Below are 13601 nucleotides of genomic sequence, written 5' to 3' on the forward strand. Positions count from 1 at the left end.
CAGTTGAATAGACTTTCCTGTGACTGACAGCTTGTCTCACACTACACTATCTGACCTGTCCTGATATATTGAGAATCCCACTCATCCGCTAGCCTGATAAACCACCTGATCATGTGACCTCACATTCTGTTTTGCTCCACGAATCAGACTTCCACCCATTCCCGCTGATTTCCCGATATTACAATGTAACCAGCCAATCAGGGAGGCTGCTGGCAAAACAGTAACGGCATCTCCCGAAGTAACAAGCGCTAACGTTAACGTTAGTAAACAGCCATGAGTGCACTTATTGCAGAAATATACTCAATAACAACAATTAAACAAGAACAGGATATGCACCAGTGGCGTTTCTCGGCGGAGAAGACGTTTTTGCCGTTCTTCCGAGTGGATTTGGATTGGATTCGGCGATGCTGATTGGCTGAAGGGGTTATCTGTCAAGGCAAGTACTCCCGCCCACTGAAATCGATGTGGGCAGCTGGAAGTCCAGACTGACACGTAGAACCAAACACAATGTGAGGTCACATGATCACGATGCTTTTTACCAGGCTACTCATCCGGTGTGTTTTATTTGACCCAGGTGTGACACACACACACACGCACACGCACACACACACACACACACACACACACACACACACACAGACACACACACACACACACACACACACACACACACACACAGACACACACAGCGGGTTCCTACGTATATAACCCCCCCACTAAAAACATGCAGAAGATCAGATCATCATCGTCATCCGACCAGTGACGACAACATCCGAAGTTGGTCCCCGGGCGCTGTACGAGAAAGCGACCACTGCTCCTGGCCTGCCCCTCGGAGGAAAGGACATGCCTGGATGGGTTAAATGCAGAGGACACTTTTCACCGGCCACCGTCAGCATGAGTGTGTTGTGGCCGCATGCATGTGTTGTGGTGTTCGTGTGACAATAAAAGACGGGCTTGTCCGTTACGAGAGTTTTTTTTTTTACACACAGACACACACACACACACACACACACACACCGCAGCACACTCCCACACTCCCCTCCCTATGGACACACACACATGTCCCCCTCACCTGTTCCTCCCCTCGCCCTCCTCCTGGCCTGTAGGTATTTCATGTAGCACACTTTCCTCCCAGGGGTTTTGTTATATCCATCTGCCGGCTTGGATTACCGTCAGCATTGTTGCCCTGAACGCTCTCTCTCTCCGGAGCCGGGACACTGTGACGCTCGGGTTTCGCTCGCTCAGGTTGTGGCCTTTGTGTTGGCAGGGCGGGAAGATACCTATCCGATGGACTGCCCCCGAAGCTATCCAGTACAGGAAGTTCACCTCCGCCAGTGATGTGTGGAGCTACGGGATCGTCATGTGGGAAGTCATGTCCTACGGAGAAAGGCCCTACTGGGACATGACCAATCAAGATGTAGGTTTTTGTGTTTGTTGTTGTTGTCGTTTTTTATTCGTAACATATACAATATACAGTGCAATAATAATAATAATAACATTACATACAACAATACTATACATATAAGAGTACATAAACAATACAGTACATATAACAATGCAACAGTACATGTAACAATACAATAACTATACAATACACACTCCCACATACATCCATACACATAATACAATACATGATACACACACACACACACAGATGTGATTGTATGCAATCATAATTATTTATGTGGTATGTTTATATACACATACCACAAACACACCCACGTGTCCATACAATAATACAATACATAATAATACACACACTTGTGCTCACACATATGCACACACACACATGCACACACAAACACACAAAACAAGTGATGTCTTTTTAATTAATTCCAATATGTAGATGTACTGTATGTGTTGATCTAGTCAATAGTCATTATCCTAATGACCTTCTTCTTTGTTCTCCTGACAGTCTTTTCTCCCTGAAACACTTTGCTATTCAAGCACTGACTCATAATGCGTAACGTTTTGGCTTCCTGAAATCCATCACAGCCTCCCTGCTCTCCTCAGAGCTCCTCTCTGTCATCGTGTCTGCTTTGCCTCAGCTAAACAGAGGCTAAACCCCCACACTTACCACAGGCAGATCATCAGAGCATTTGAAATGCAACGCCGGTGCTCAGCGGACAATTTGACTGCTCTTGACTGCAGCCTCCATCTCCCTTCTCCCTCTGGGTGGTTTGCGGGGAGAGCAAATTACGAGGCGAGAGATAATGAAAATAGTTCCAAATTGAAAGTGAGAACGCTAATGTGCTGAGAGAGGGACTGAGGACCTGAACGCTTATCTTATTAGCAGCTCCAGATAGAGTCTGGGCTCCATCGGGCTCCTCGTCTGGAGGTTTCATGAATGAGATGAATGCTGCTGCGTTAATGACCCCACTAATGAGCTGTGCACCACCTCTCTGTGTACCTCTACCAACAACATGACCTGTGGGTGGTTCCACTCTGTTAGCCGTGCGCCACCTCTCTGTGTCCCTCTACCAACAACATGACCTGTGGGTGGTTCCACTCTGTTAGCCGTGCGCCACCTCTCTGTGTCCCTCTACCAACAACATGACCTGCGGGTGGTTCCACTCTGTTAGCCGTGCACCACCTCTCTGTGTCCCTCTACCAACAACATGACCTGTGGGTGGTTCCACTCTGTTAGCCGTGCACCACCTCTCTGTGTCCCTCTACCAACAACATGACCTGCGGGTGGTTCCACTCTGTTAGCCGTGCACCATCTCTCTGTGTCCCTCTACCAACAACATGACCTGTGGGTGGTTCCACTCTGTTAGCCGTGCACCACCTCTCTGTGTCCCTCTACCAACAACATGACCTGCGGGTGGTTCCTCTCTGTTAGCTGTGCACCACTTCTCACAGGCCACAGTCAAGCATATCTTTAAAGGTGGAGCATGATGCCAGTGATGCCAGGCGGGGCTGAGCTCACTGCTGGCAGAGTGTAGTGGAGGCGGGGCTGAGCTCACTGCTGGCAGAGTGTAGTGGAGGCGGGGCAGAGCTCACTGCTGGCAGAGTGTAGTGGAGGTGTGAAGCCATTAGAATAAGCCTTATCTCTGTAATGTGTCAGCTGGTCAGTCTAACACTGCCAGCTCCAGCTATTACACCGTGGTTGTGATTTCCTCACATAGAGGTAATGTGCAAAGGTCCATCTTTATGAATTCATATACAGTATGTACCGTAAAATACCAATTAGAAGCCGACTTCCAAATTGCCGCGGGTCCCATATTTAAGCCGGGTCTGGATACATATTTTGTACATAAAAGCAGGTCCCAATTTGACGCCCGGTTAGGTTTTTCAATGTTTTCTTTTTACCTTTGCGACATCCTGTTGAATGCATCTCCCAAACACAACGAAGAAGAAAAATCGGATGAAGAAGACGAACGAGACGGAGGAAACGAGGAAGGAAAAAAAACACATGCACGAAACTTGCTGATCAAAATTCGTTTTCCATCAACATCTGATGATTCTGAAAATTGTGTAGGCATTTCCTGAAGATTTTTATACACTAAAACCGACATCTCTGGTGTAATAATTATTTTGAGAAATGTGCCTATGGTATGTTTCTCTGCCAGCGGGCATAGAAGTCGGCTTCTAATTGGTATTTCACGGCACTTTCACATGTGCGCTACTGAAGAGGGTAGGCTCCGTGAGTGATGAACTTTTTAAAAATTCGTTTTCCAGCAACACCTGACAGTTATGAAAATTGTGTAGGCATTTTCTGAAGATTTTTGTAGGCCTACAAATCCGACATCTCTGATTGAGAAATGTGAGTATGATAGGCTATAATGTTTCCCCTGCCAGCGGAGGAGGAGGCAGCGCATGCAATGCTCTGCTGCGCTGAGAGGGAGGCGCGGCTCTCCCCATAGACAAGCAATCGTGTGGGGGGCTGTAGCCAACTGATTAAAATAAATGGTTTAAATAAACAATTTCATACTATTTACAATATTTGCTGAGCAATATTTTTGTACAAAAATAATTAAAGCAGGTCCCAAACTGCCGCAGGTCCCATATTGACGCGGGGTCTGGCTACATATTTTGTCAATTAACGCCCGGGCTAATAATTGGTATTTTACGGTATGTACTGTATGTGTGTATGTACAGTATGTATGTATGTATGTATGTATGGGTACCTGTATGTATGTTTACGCAATAATGATCTTTTTCTCTCTCTAGCAGTAATGCTCAGTAATAACTAAAGCAGTTGCTTCACCACATGGTGAGAGAGGGACAGATGATCTTGGGCATCCGGTTATAGTGCAGTGGTAGATTCCCTGCTTATCAACACGAGGGTCGCAGGTTCAAGACCCCGTGTTACCTCCGGCTTGGGCGGGCGTCCATACAAGCACAGTTGGCCGTGTCTGCGGGTGGGAAGCCAGACTGAGGGTATGTGTCCTGGTCACTGCACTAGCACCTCCTCTGGTCGGTCGGGGCGCGGGGGGAGGGGAGGGGAACTGGGGGAATAGAATAGCATGATCCTCACACACACTACGTCCTACCGTTGATACTCCTCACTGTCAGGTGAAAAGAAGCGGCTGGCGAGTGCAGAGGAAGCATGTGCTAGTCTATAACTCTCCCCAGATCGGCAGAGGGGGTGGAGCAACGACCGGGACAGCAGGGGCAATTGGGCAGAGTACAATTGGGGAGAAAAGGGGAGGAAAACCTGGGGGGAAAACTTCAGGACATCCATTCAACCGGAGGGGATGCTTTCTCTTCTCCTCTTCCATCCATCCACCTCCTCTGTAGAGCCTCATAGCAACCCTTAGAGCTCTGTGTCTCCCCCTGCAGGTCATCAACGCCATAGAGCAGGACTACCGGCTGCCCCCGCCCATGGACTGCCCCAGCGCCCTGCACCAGCTCATGCTGGACTGCTGGCAGAAGGACCGCAACAACCGGCCCAAGTTCAGCCAGATCGTCAGCAACCTCGACAAGATGATCCGCAACCCCAACACCCTGAAGGCCATGACCCCCTTATCTTCAGGGTGAGTGGCAGCTCGCCACGCGGAGATGATCTTTGTCTGAGTTATGTGCGTTTGCGGTGCTTGTCTGTCATCGTGATACTCATAAATTGAATATATTGTATAGTGCCGTGTTCAATCTTTTTTATTCCCTTCCCTCTCCCTCCCTCTGTGTGTGTGTAGTAGGCTATGTGGTGTATCTCTGGATCATCTGTGTAGGCGTCCCACAAGAACATGCAGTGGGTTTTAGCATGATTGCACGTCGATGTGGATGACGAGAACAATCTTAACGCATCTGAGTTTCTGTCAGCGTAAAGTAAAGGCTGCCATCTTTCGAACAGGAAATGCGCGATTTTGGTACGGTGCCCGCCGTGGCGGTGCAGTTGACTTTTTGTTGCCGAACACAGTGTCTCTTGTTTCTCCTGGCGCCGAGCGGTTTATTTAAATGAAAGCCATTTGGTTTGATAGATCAAATCCTTCCCCATGAATGCTTTAGGCCAATCTTGAATCGAAGCAGTTGCACAATTTTCAAAACAAAACATTTTGAAGCGGTCGGTGCTCTGGGTGTTAGTTTCCTCGGAGAGCCAGGGTTTAGTGATTTCCATTATCCCCTGTCTGTACTTTCATTTGTGGCGGGGCTGCAGAACCCAGGCCCCCATTTTCCACAGACACCGAGGGGATACGTTGGCTCCCTGAAGCCTATCACTTCATTTGGAAAAGTACACTTTATGAGAAATCAGCCTCGGAAAATATTGCTTCATGAATAAGGCCGGAGGGATTGTCTTTGGTGCTGTCTAGCCTTTTGAAAAGACCTAATGAAATAATTCATATTTGAATCATCCGCAGGTGGTCTGGGCTGAGTATGATGTTTGACTTGCACTACTTGTGTGCATTTGAAATGGATCTAAGTCTTGGTTCTTCTGCGTCCCCTCCAGTGTTCATCTCCCCCTCCTGGACCGCAGCATCCCAGACTTCTCCAGCTTCAGCACAGTGGACGAGTGGCTGGACGCCATCAAGATGGGCCAGTACAAAGACAACTTCGCCAGCGCCGACTTCAACACTTTTGATGTGGTGTCCCAGATGACCATGGAGTAAGTGGGGGGGGGGGGGGGGGTCGATATTGGATAGCATCGCGATATTTGATGTGGCAATATTATATCGATACACAAAGCCAAGTATTGAAATATTTTGATCATATAAATTGCCAGGTGCATGCAACATTTACGACAGGTTTTTATGACAGCCTTGGTCAGTCTGTCTGCTTGACAATCCCACTTTGCTGCACTAAAAATTATTGAACTGAAATGAACAGACTGGAAACTCTTATATTAGATCAAAGAAATGTTGACAAAGTTTCTCCCTTTGGGGACATAATTTGCAGTTGAAAAAAGGTCATAAATTGCAATATATCGCAATATTTTTAAAATCACGATAATATTGTATCGTGGGGCCTCTGGTCATTAGGAGTAACTGCTGCCGAAGATTGCTGCCGTTCTGGTCCTGATAAGTTCTGATCAGCACGAGGGGAAAGCATGTTGATAAAGGCAGCTTTCTAGAGGAGCCTCTTCCATAACGTAAACCTGTACCCATGCCAGACTCCCCCCCCCCCCCCCCCCCCCAACCCGGCTGTACCCGTGCCAGACTCCGCCCCCCCCTGCCTCATCGTAAACCTAACTTTGGCTGCGCTGCTTGTAATTAGCAGATCGTAATGTTGCAGTGGCAGGGCTAAGCAGTATAGGCACAATAGCTCAAAGCCATAAGAGAAAGTCTTTATTCCTTCGCCATGTGTTTACCAGGCTTCTCTTTGACCTCAGTTAAAAGGATGGAGAGGAAAGAGTGGAATATGTGGTTGGTTATGCTCGAGGTTCGGGGGGGGGGGGGGGGAGAGAAAGAAAATGCTGACTCAGAGGATTTAATCATTCCCTGCCTACCAACACGAGGGTCGCAGGTTCGAGCCCCCGTGTTGCCTCCGGCTTTGTCGGGCGTGTTGCACTTTATTTAGATCAAGGAATCGGACCAGTGACAGACAGACCAGTGACAGACAGACAGACCGGTGGAGGAGGAGCGTCTGCCTGCCATGCTGCTGGCTGTACTTCAGTCCTCTCACCTGTGCAGAGGGGAGATTCCAGACACTCAGCCAAACAGACTGAGTGAGCCAGCAGACTTTTTCACAGCACAGACCCAACTTTTAATGCCTACATTGATCCACTACATTTCCCCTTGCTTTTAGAGTGTAAATAATAGGAAATATTATTAATATTTTTCATACCGAAGAAACCCAAGTCCGCCTGCATTCTGTATTCGCACCACAGGGCGTCCATACAGGCACAATTGGCCGTGTCTGCGGGTGGGAAGCCGGATTAAGGGGATGAGTCCTGGTCGTTGTGCTAGTGCCTCCTCTGGTCGGTCGGGTTCGCCTGTTCAGCGGGGAGGGGAACTGGGGGGAATAGCGGGATCCTCCCATGGTCCTGCCGGTGGTACTCCTGGCTGCCAGGTGAAAAGAAGCAGCTGGCGACTGCATGTATCGGAGGAAGCAGATCGGGTGGAGCAACGACCGGGTGGAGCAACGACCAGGGGACGACAGCAGGGGGAAATTGGCCAAGTACAATTGTGGAGAACGGGAGGAAATGGGAAACAACTTGAAAAAAGAAGATGTAATCATGAATGTGAAGAACCACCTTCAAACACACAGAGACATACTTACTTCCTGTAAACAGAAACATAGTATCTGTTTAGGAAACATCAGACTGTGCCACCTCCTGTCCACAGCTGACGACATCACGAGTCAAAGCGAAATCTACAGAAGTCTGCCTTTTGATTCTTTGAATCAAATAGATTGTGAAGTGTAATCCAGTAAGGCTCGTCACTGTTGAGACTCGAGCTTCACACACTGGAATTCCATTGTCTCATGCATTAGAGATTGGGCAACAAACAGCGGGCAAGCGGTCGTGTCTGGAACTGAAAGGAATTTGTTGACAGTACGCCGATGACGCCTTGATAACTGCTGCTGTTTCTCTTGGCTCAAAGAGTAGTTGTGAAGTTGTGAAGAAATCAAAAGTGACTGTCGTTGCAAAGTAAAATAAATAACTAAATTAATTAATAAACATTTATTATTTTATTATATTACCGATTTTCACAGTATGGGACCTTTCATTGAAATTTAAAACCGATTGTGAAAATCGGTTTTGATTGGGTTTTGTGGTTTATATCAAGTTGGAGGTGTAAGATAACAGCTGCCATGTTTGTTTGGGAGTTTCACCTCTGCGCTCCCCCAGAGTGACAGATCAGGCGGCCAATCAGAGCGACGCCTTCATCGTGGGCGCCTCATCGGCCAAAAGTGCATATTTAATGAGCATAGAGCTACAGAGGTTAGAAATGCTAGAAAAAGCCAAGACTTGTCTCCAACTCCCCAACAGAATTCATGACCTTATTTTAAAGAAGCACTGAGAAACGTTTTAAACAGCTGAAAACAGCACAATATGAGACCTTTAAAATACATAAAAGAGCAAAGAAAAAAGGCACCAGTGAAAAGAATATATATGGAGTGCACTGTGATGACAATAAGCAAATAATACTCGAGCACATTTACATGTGAGCACAAATACAATGGACTACTAGAAGATAGTATACTGTCACTTTAGTATACTTAGTTATACTAAAGTGACATTCAAACACATTCTTGTTATTGCCTAACTTTCTATCATCTGAGCAGCAGATGTTTCTCAGCAAAATGACGATGCTAACCTACCTTTATGCTGCTGTAGGGTTTATTGCATTTTTGAATTGCCTCTCACCACTAATTGTGAATAAAAATGTGTTTCTTAATTGACTTGGCTAGTTAATTAAAGGTTAAATCAATAAATCCAACACACACACACACACACACACACACACACACACACACATACATACATATATATATATATATATATATATATATATATATATATATATATATATATATATATATATATATAAATATAAATATATATATATACTATATATATATACTGTATATATATATATTTTATTTATATATATTTTTTATTAATTTAACCAATCATTTGAAAGTTTTTCCAAACACTATTTGAGCCAGCTGCTGTGTGGTAATGCCGACGCTCTGCCTCTGTCTCTCGTCACAGGGACATCCTGAGGGTGGGGGTGACGTTAGCAGGCCATCAAAAGAAGATCCTCAACAGCGTCCAGATGATGCGGGCGCAGATGAACCAGATCCAGTCAGTGGAGGTCTGACCTTCCCAGGCGGAGCAGAGGGAAACGGGCTGGGGTTGGCTGGGATGCAGGGCTCTCGGTGTGGAGGATGGAGTGGATGTTATTTTTTATTTTTTTATTTTTTTTGCGTGACATTGTATCTGGTCTTCCCACCAGACTACCGTTCACCCCCCAGTTCCCCTCTCCACTCCTCTCTCCCCCCCTCTCTCCCCTCAGCCTAAGCCTCCTCGGGAACAGCTGTGGAGATTTGTGGAAAGTAGATCCATGCGATGAGGCGTCACACGGCCCACGACCTCGCCGCCTTGGAGCCTGGAGCACGGAAGGTTAGAACTGACCAGCAACACAATTTTTCAAATCTTCCACTGGTTTTCATTTGATGTTGAGCGTTTATTTTTTGGTTTGTTTGTTTTCGGAAAATTTTGTAAAGAATTTTTTAAAGGAAAAAAAAAACAAGAAAAACTGAGAAAAGGCAAGGAGTGGGAAATCTAAATTGATAGATGATATAAGGTTGTACACTAGACGAACTTGCGTAGGAAAGCTACCCTTTAAAAGGGCAAAAAAGAAAACGAGGAAAAGTTGGGGAGACAAGACCATACTGGACACGGTGTGGATATCTCCTTTCTGGTTTTCATCTTGGGACATGTGGAGGAAACACTGTTCTCTGCTGCCTAGTGGAAGGCAAACTGCAGAGGACTCGTAACGGACCTGACTTGCACTCCTAACCATTTCCCCTGGAGGAAAAAATATAATAAAACCCATGAAATGGACATCTTTTGGCATAGACTGCTGTCATAAACAAATCAATTCAGAGTGATGATTTACACGAATTCAAATCAACACACCGGAAAAAGAAAAAAAACATCCTTTTCTCATAGCAAGTAATTTTCTATATTGTGTGAAATTTTGTGATGAAGATACCCTCTCACCATGCTTCCTTTTCACTATAGACAAAATGGGAAAATCTTGTTTTCCTCAGTGAAATCTTCACAGCCAAATGGAACTCTTCCCCTTTTGCACCCGCTCACCATCCTGTACATATCAGATGCACTTGACATGCGATGGCTGGAGTTATCACAGCCCTAAACCCATCCATCAGGGTTTGAGTTATCACAGCCCTAAACCCATCCATCAGGGTTTGAGTTATCACAGCCCTAAACCCATCCATCAGGGTTTGAGTTATCACAGCCCTAAACCCATCCATCAGGGTTTGACTACAGGGAGGAATTAAGTTGTTGTGTCACCATTCATTTCTTTCCTGATTTCCTGAGTTTTTGCGAAGTTAGTTGTGAAGAATAAGTGTTAAAAAAAAACAGTCAACATACTTCCTACATAGACTTGTAGAAAAAGATACCAAGCTTCTCCCTCTACTGTTTACATCAAATGACTCGTCCGCGCGCGCGCGCGTGTGTGTGTGTGTGTGTGTGCGTGCACGTGTCTGTGTGAGCGTATGCACATGCACACATATGTGCGCACGTTGCACAACCATACCACGTGCACATGCACGTTGCACAAGCGTACCACGTGCACGTTGCACAAGCGTACCACGTGCACGTTGTGCAAGCGTACCACGTGCACGTGCACGTTGCACAAGCGTACCACGTGCACGTTGCACAAGCGTACCACGTGCACATGCACGTTGCACAAGCGTACCACGTGCACGTGGCACAAGTGTACCATGTGCACGTGCACGTTGCACAAGCGTACCACGTGCACGTGCATGAAGCAGTTAAAGCATTGGGGATGGTGTTTGATACAGTAGCATGCTGAGAGAGTGATTAATTTCACAGTGCTTTGATTTGCTACAATGACTAGAAACGCTGTTGGGTACGAAGCTTGGATTTGACACTTTACAGAGTATAATGTGCTCACATTATATTTACTGTTTTATCTTCCTGTTTTCCTTTGAAAAGACCTTTTTATGTTGAGAAATTGAAGTTTTGATATCATGCGTGGTCATTTTACACACAGTCACAAATAGACTTTTTACAATCAGGCATTTGATGAACGCTAAAATAAAAATGCAATGTGTTATATTATTGCAATGATTGATATTGTTGAAATATTATTATTATTATTATTATTACTATAATGAGGTTTTTCTGCACTGAGTCTACTGTTTGACTCCCAGAAAACTCTCTGGATCTTCCATCTTTGATTTTTTTTTTTTTTTTTTTTTTATGAATCATGTTTGTGCACAAAACCATGTAGATAAACAGATACAAACAATGCATTTCTCTGTGACAGGTTTTTGATTTCATTTTATAGACAGTTATATGCATTTTATTGTATGGTTTTCTGTGAAAAATACTGTCTGACGAATGGAGAGCTGTCAATCATTGTGTTGTCTGGGGCAACCTGGTGTAAGGTTTTTGGGGTGGTGGGGGGCGGAGGGGGGGGGGGCGATGGAGTTGGAGGGGGGTAAACGAGTCGGTCCTCTCGACAAGCTCCTTTAAGCCCCTTTAACCTGATTCCCTGGAGACGGTGATTCAAAGAGTCTATACACACAAGAGACGGTGATTCAAAGAGTCTATACACACAAGAGATGGTCATTCAAAGAGTCTATACACACAAGAGATGGTCATTCAAAGAGTCTATACACACAAGAGATGGTCATTCAAAGAGTCTATACACACAAGAGATGGTCATTCAAAGAGTCTATCCACACAAGATCTGGCTGGGATCCATGCATGGGCCACATGTGTGGGGGCCACAGCGGGGAGCCACCCCCCCCCCCTCCCTCCCCCCCCTCCATCACAAGCCTCTCAGCCACCTGTCTGCCTCTCCCTCTCCCTCTCATCTCCACACTCAGCTCTCAGCAAGTTGTTTGGTTTCCTGTCAGCAGTTTTAAACGCCAGGCGCCAACAGCAGCGGGCAAACTTGACACTTGTGCGTTATTATCACACCGAATCAATAGGGCAGTTGTGTCTTGTCTCTTCCTGTTCCTTAAGACTGGACAATCTGGAATCTGTGCTGTGCTGTGCTCACTTGTATTGTATCCTCAGCTCTTTACCTGACTTTTCCCTGCTATTTGCTCCTCTCTGTGTCGTAAGAGAAACCCCACTTAAACACACCCGCTTTAGTCACAAATCACTTCTTCTTCTCTCTCCTTCAGTTGGATGTTGGAGCTCCACTGTGCAGAATGATGTCTCTGTGTGTGCAGAGCTTGACACTAAAAAGGCTGCGACCACATTCATCTGCTGAAATCTGTTTTCTCTGTGCTCATTGACAATATATTTTTTAGGGGTGGGTCTAGGAGCATGATTTGTGACATCACAAATAGTGAGGAAGCCAATCCCTGTCCCAATATTCAACTGACACAAGTGTGATGATGTAGAAACGTGGTGCCGGCAGTGAGCGCACATACACTGAGAGTGGACTTTATAGTGAAAGAGGAGACATCTTGTGTCCAGCAGGAAAACCTTTGAAATGAAATATATTTGCATACTCTCTGGAATTTTTTTATGAGGGAGATGTCATTTTAAGTATTTTAACAAGATAATTGAACCTTTTTGTGAGGGGGGGGAAAAAAACACATCAGACACAAATTATTATTCAAAGTAGAGTATTTTACATACATCTTAAAACATGACTTTAGGCCCGGGGGTCTTTAAAGAAAGGGGGAAACCTTACCACCGTCATCCAACGATGTCACATCCGTGACTGTGGAGCGAGAGAGAGAGAGCAAACGGTGTAGGGATTTCTCCTTCTCCTACGTAATCCTATCTTTATTTATTTTTGTTTCATCTGCAGCGCAACATGTCACAATGGATATTTCAGCGGAAGCTTTGTAGCATATGAAACCAGAGGAGGGGAATAATCGCCAGCGGTTAGTCACAGCCGAGACGGGAGTGAGAAGCGATGCATGTGACCTAAATGCCACCGATGCCAAACACGCAGTATGCTTTTCAAAAGAGCTCAGACCATCTCCCCCCCCCCCCCCCCCGTTTCTCATGGCTTAAATAATGAACAGCACATCGGCGTTATTTAGTAAGGCTGGGTCTATCTCTTCGTACGGTCGCCTACAACAAATATCCCATCGTCAGGGAAAACGCTCGCAGTTGCTTTTGTTGGGGGGAATCACGCTAAGCTGCACACAAGTCTTCCCTCTGTCTCCATCATAGCTCATTTATATGCTCGTCTATGGAAGCTGCCAACACTTGTTGTTGTTACCTCCGCCAAGGAGATGTTGCTTTCAGTGGCGTTTGTTGGTCTGTCAGCAGGATTACTGAAAAACTACCGGCCCGATTTTTTATAGAACTTGGTGGAAGGCCCGGGTGTAGCATGTAGCATGAGCGTGTAGCATGGGCCAAGCAAGAAGAAGAACCCGTTCAATTTTGGAGATCCGACTCACAAACTTGGTGGGGGGGGTCGGCGCTCTCTGAGTGCCCTTCTAGGTAATCAAGTGATTATCCTTAA

At 45.8% G+C, this 13601-nt stretch overlaps 1 protein-coding gene across 2 annotated transcripts in view; it reads left to right on the forward strand.

The window, feature by feature from the left end:
* ephb2b (eph receptor B2b) overlaps positions 1-9206 on the forward strand; it is a gene marked incomplete at both ends in the record, with an annotated part of 318948 nt that extends 309742 nt beyond the window's left edge. For both annotated transcript variants that reach the window (XM_083661661.1, XM_083661662.1), the window contains 4 exons: positions 1268-1417; positions 4786-4979; positions 5891-6046; positions 9098-9206. In XM_083661661.1, coding sequence (XP_083517787.1) covers positions 1268-1417; positions 4786-4979; positions 5891-6046; positions 9098-9206 — 609 coding nt within the window. The remainder of the gene's footprint in view (positions 1-1267; positions 1418-4785; positions 4980-5890; positions 6047-9097) is intronic.
* Between the last annotated feature and the right edge of the window lie 4395 nt (positions 9207-13601).

This window comes from Poromitra crassiceps (genome assembly GCF_964638095.1).
Source record: "Poromitra crassiceps genome assembly, chromosome: 27".
NCBI lineage: Eukaryota > Metazoa > Chordata > Actinopteri > Beryciformes > Melamphaidae > Poromitra > Poromitra crassiceps.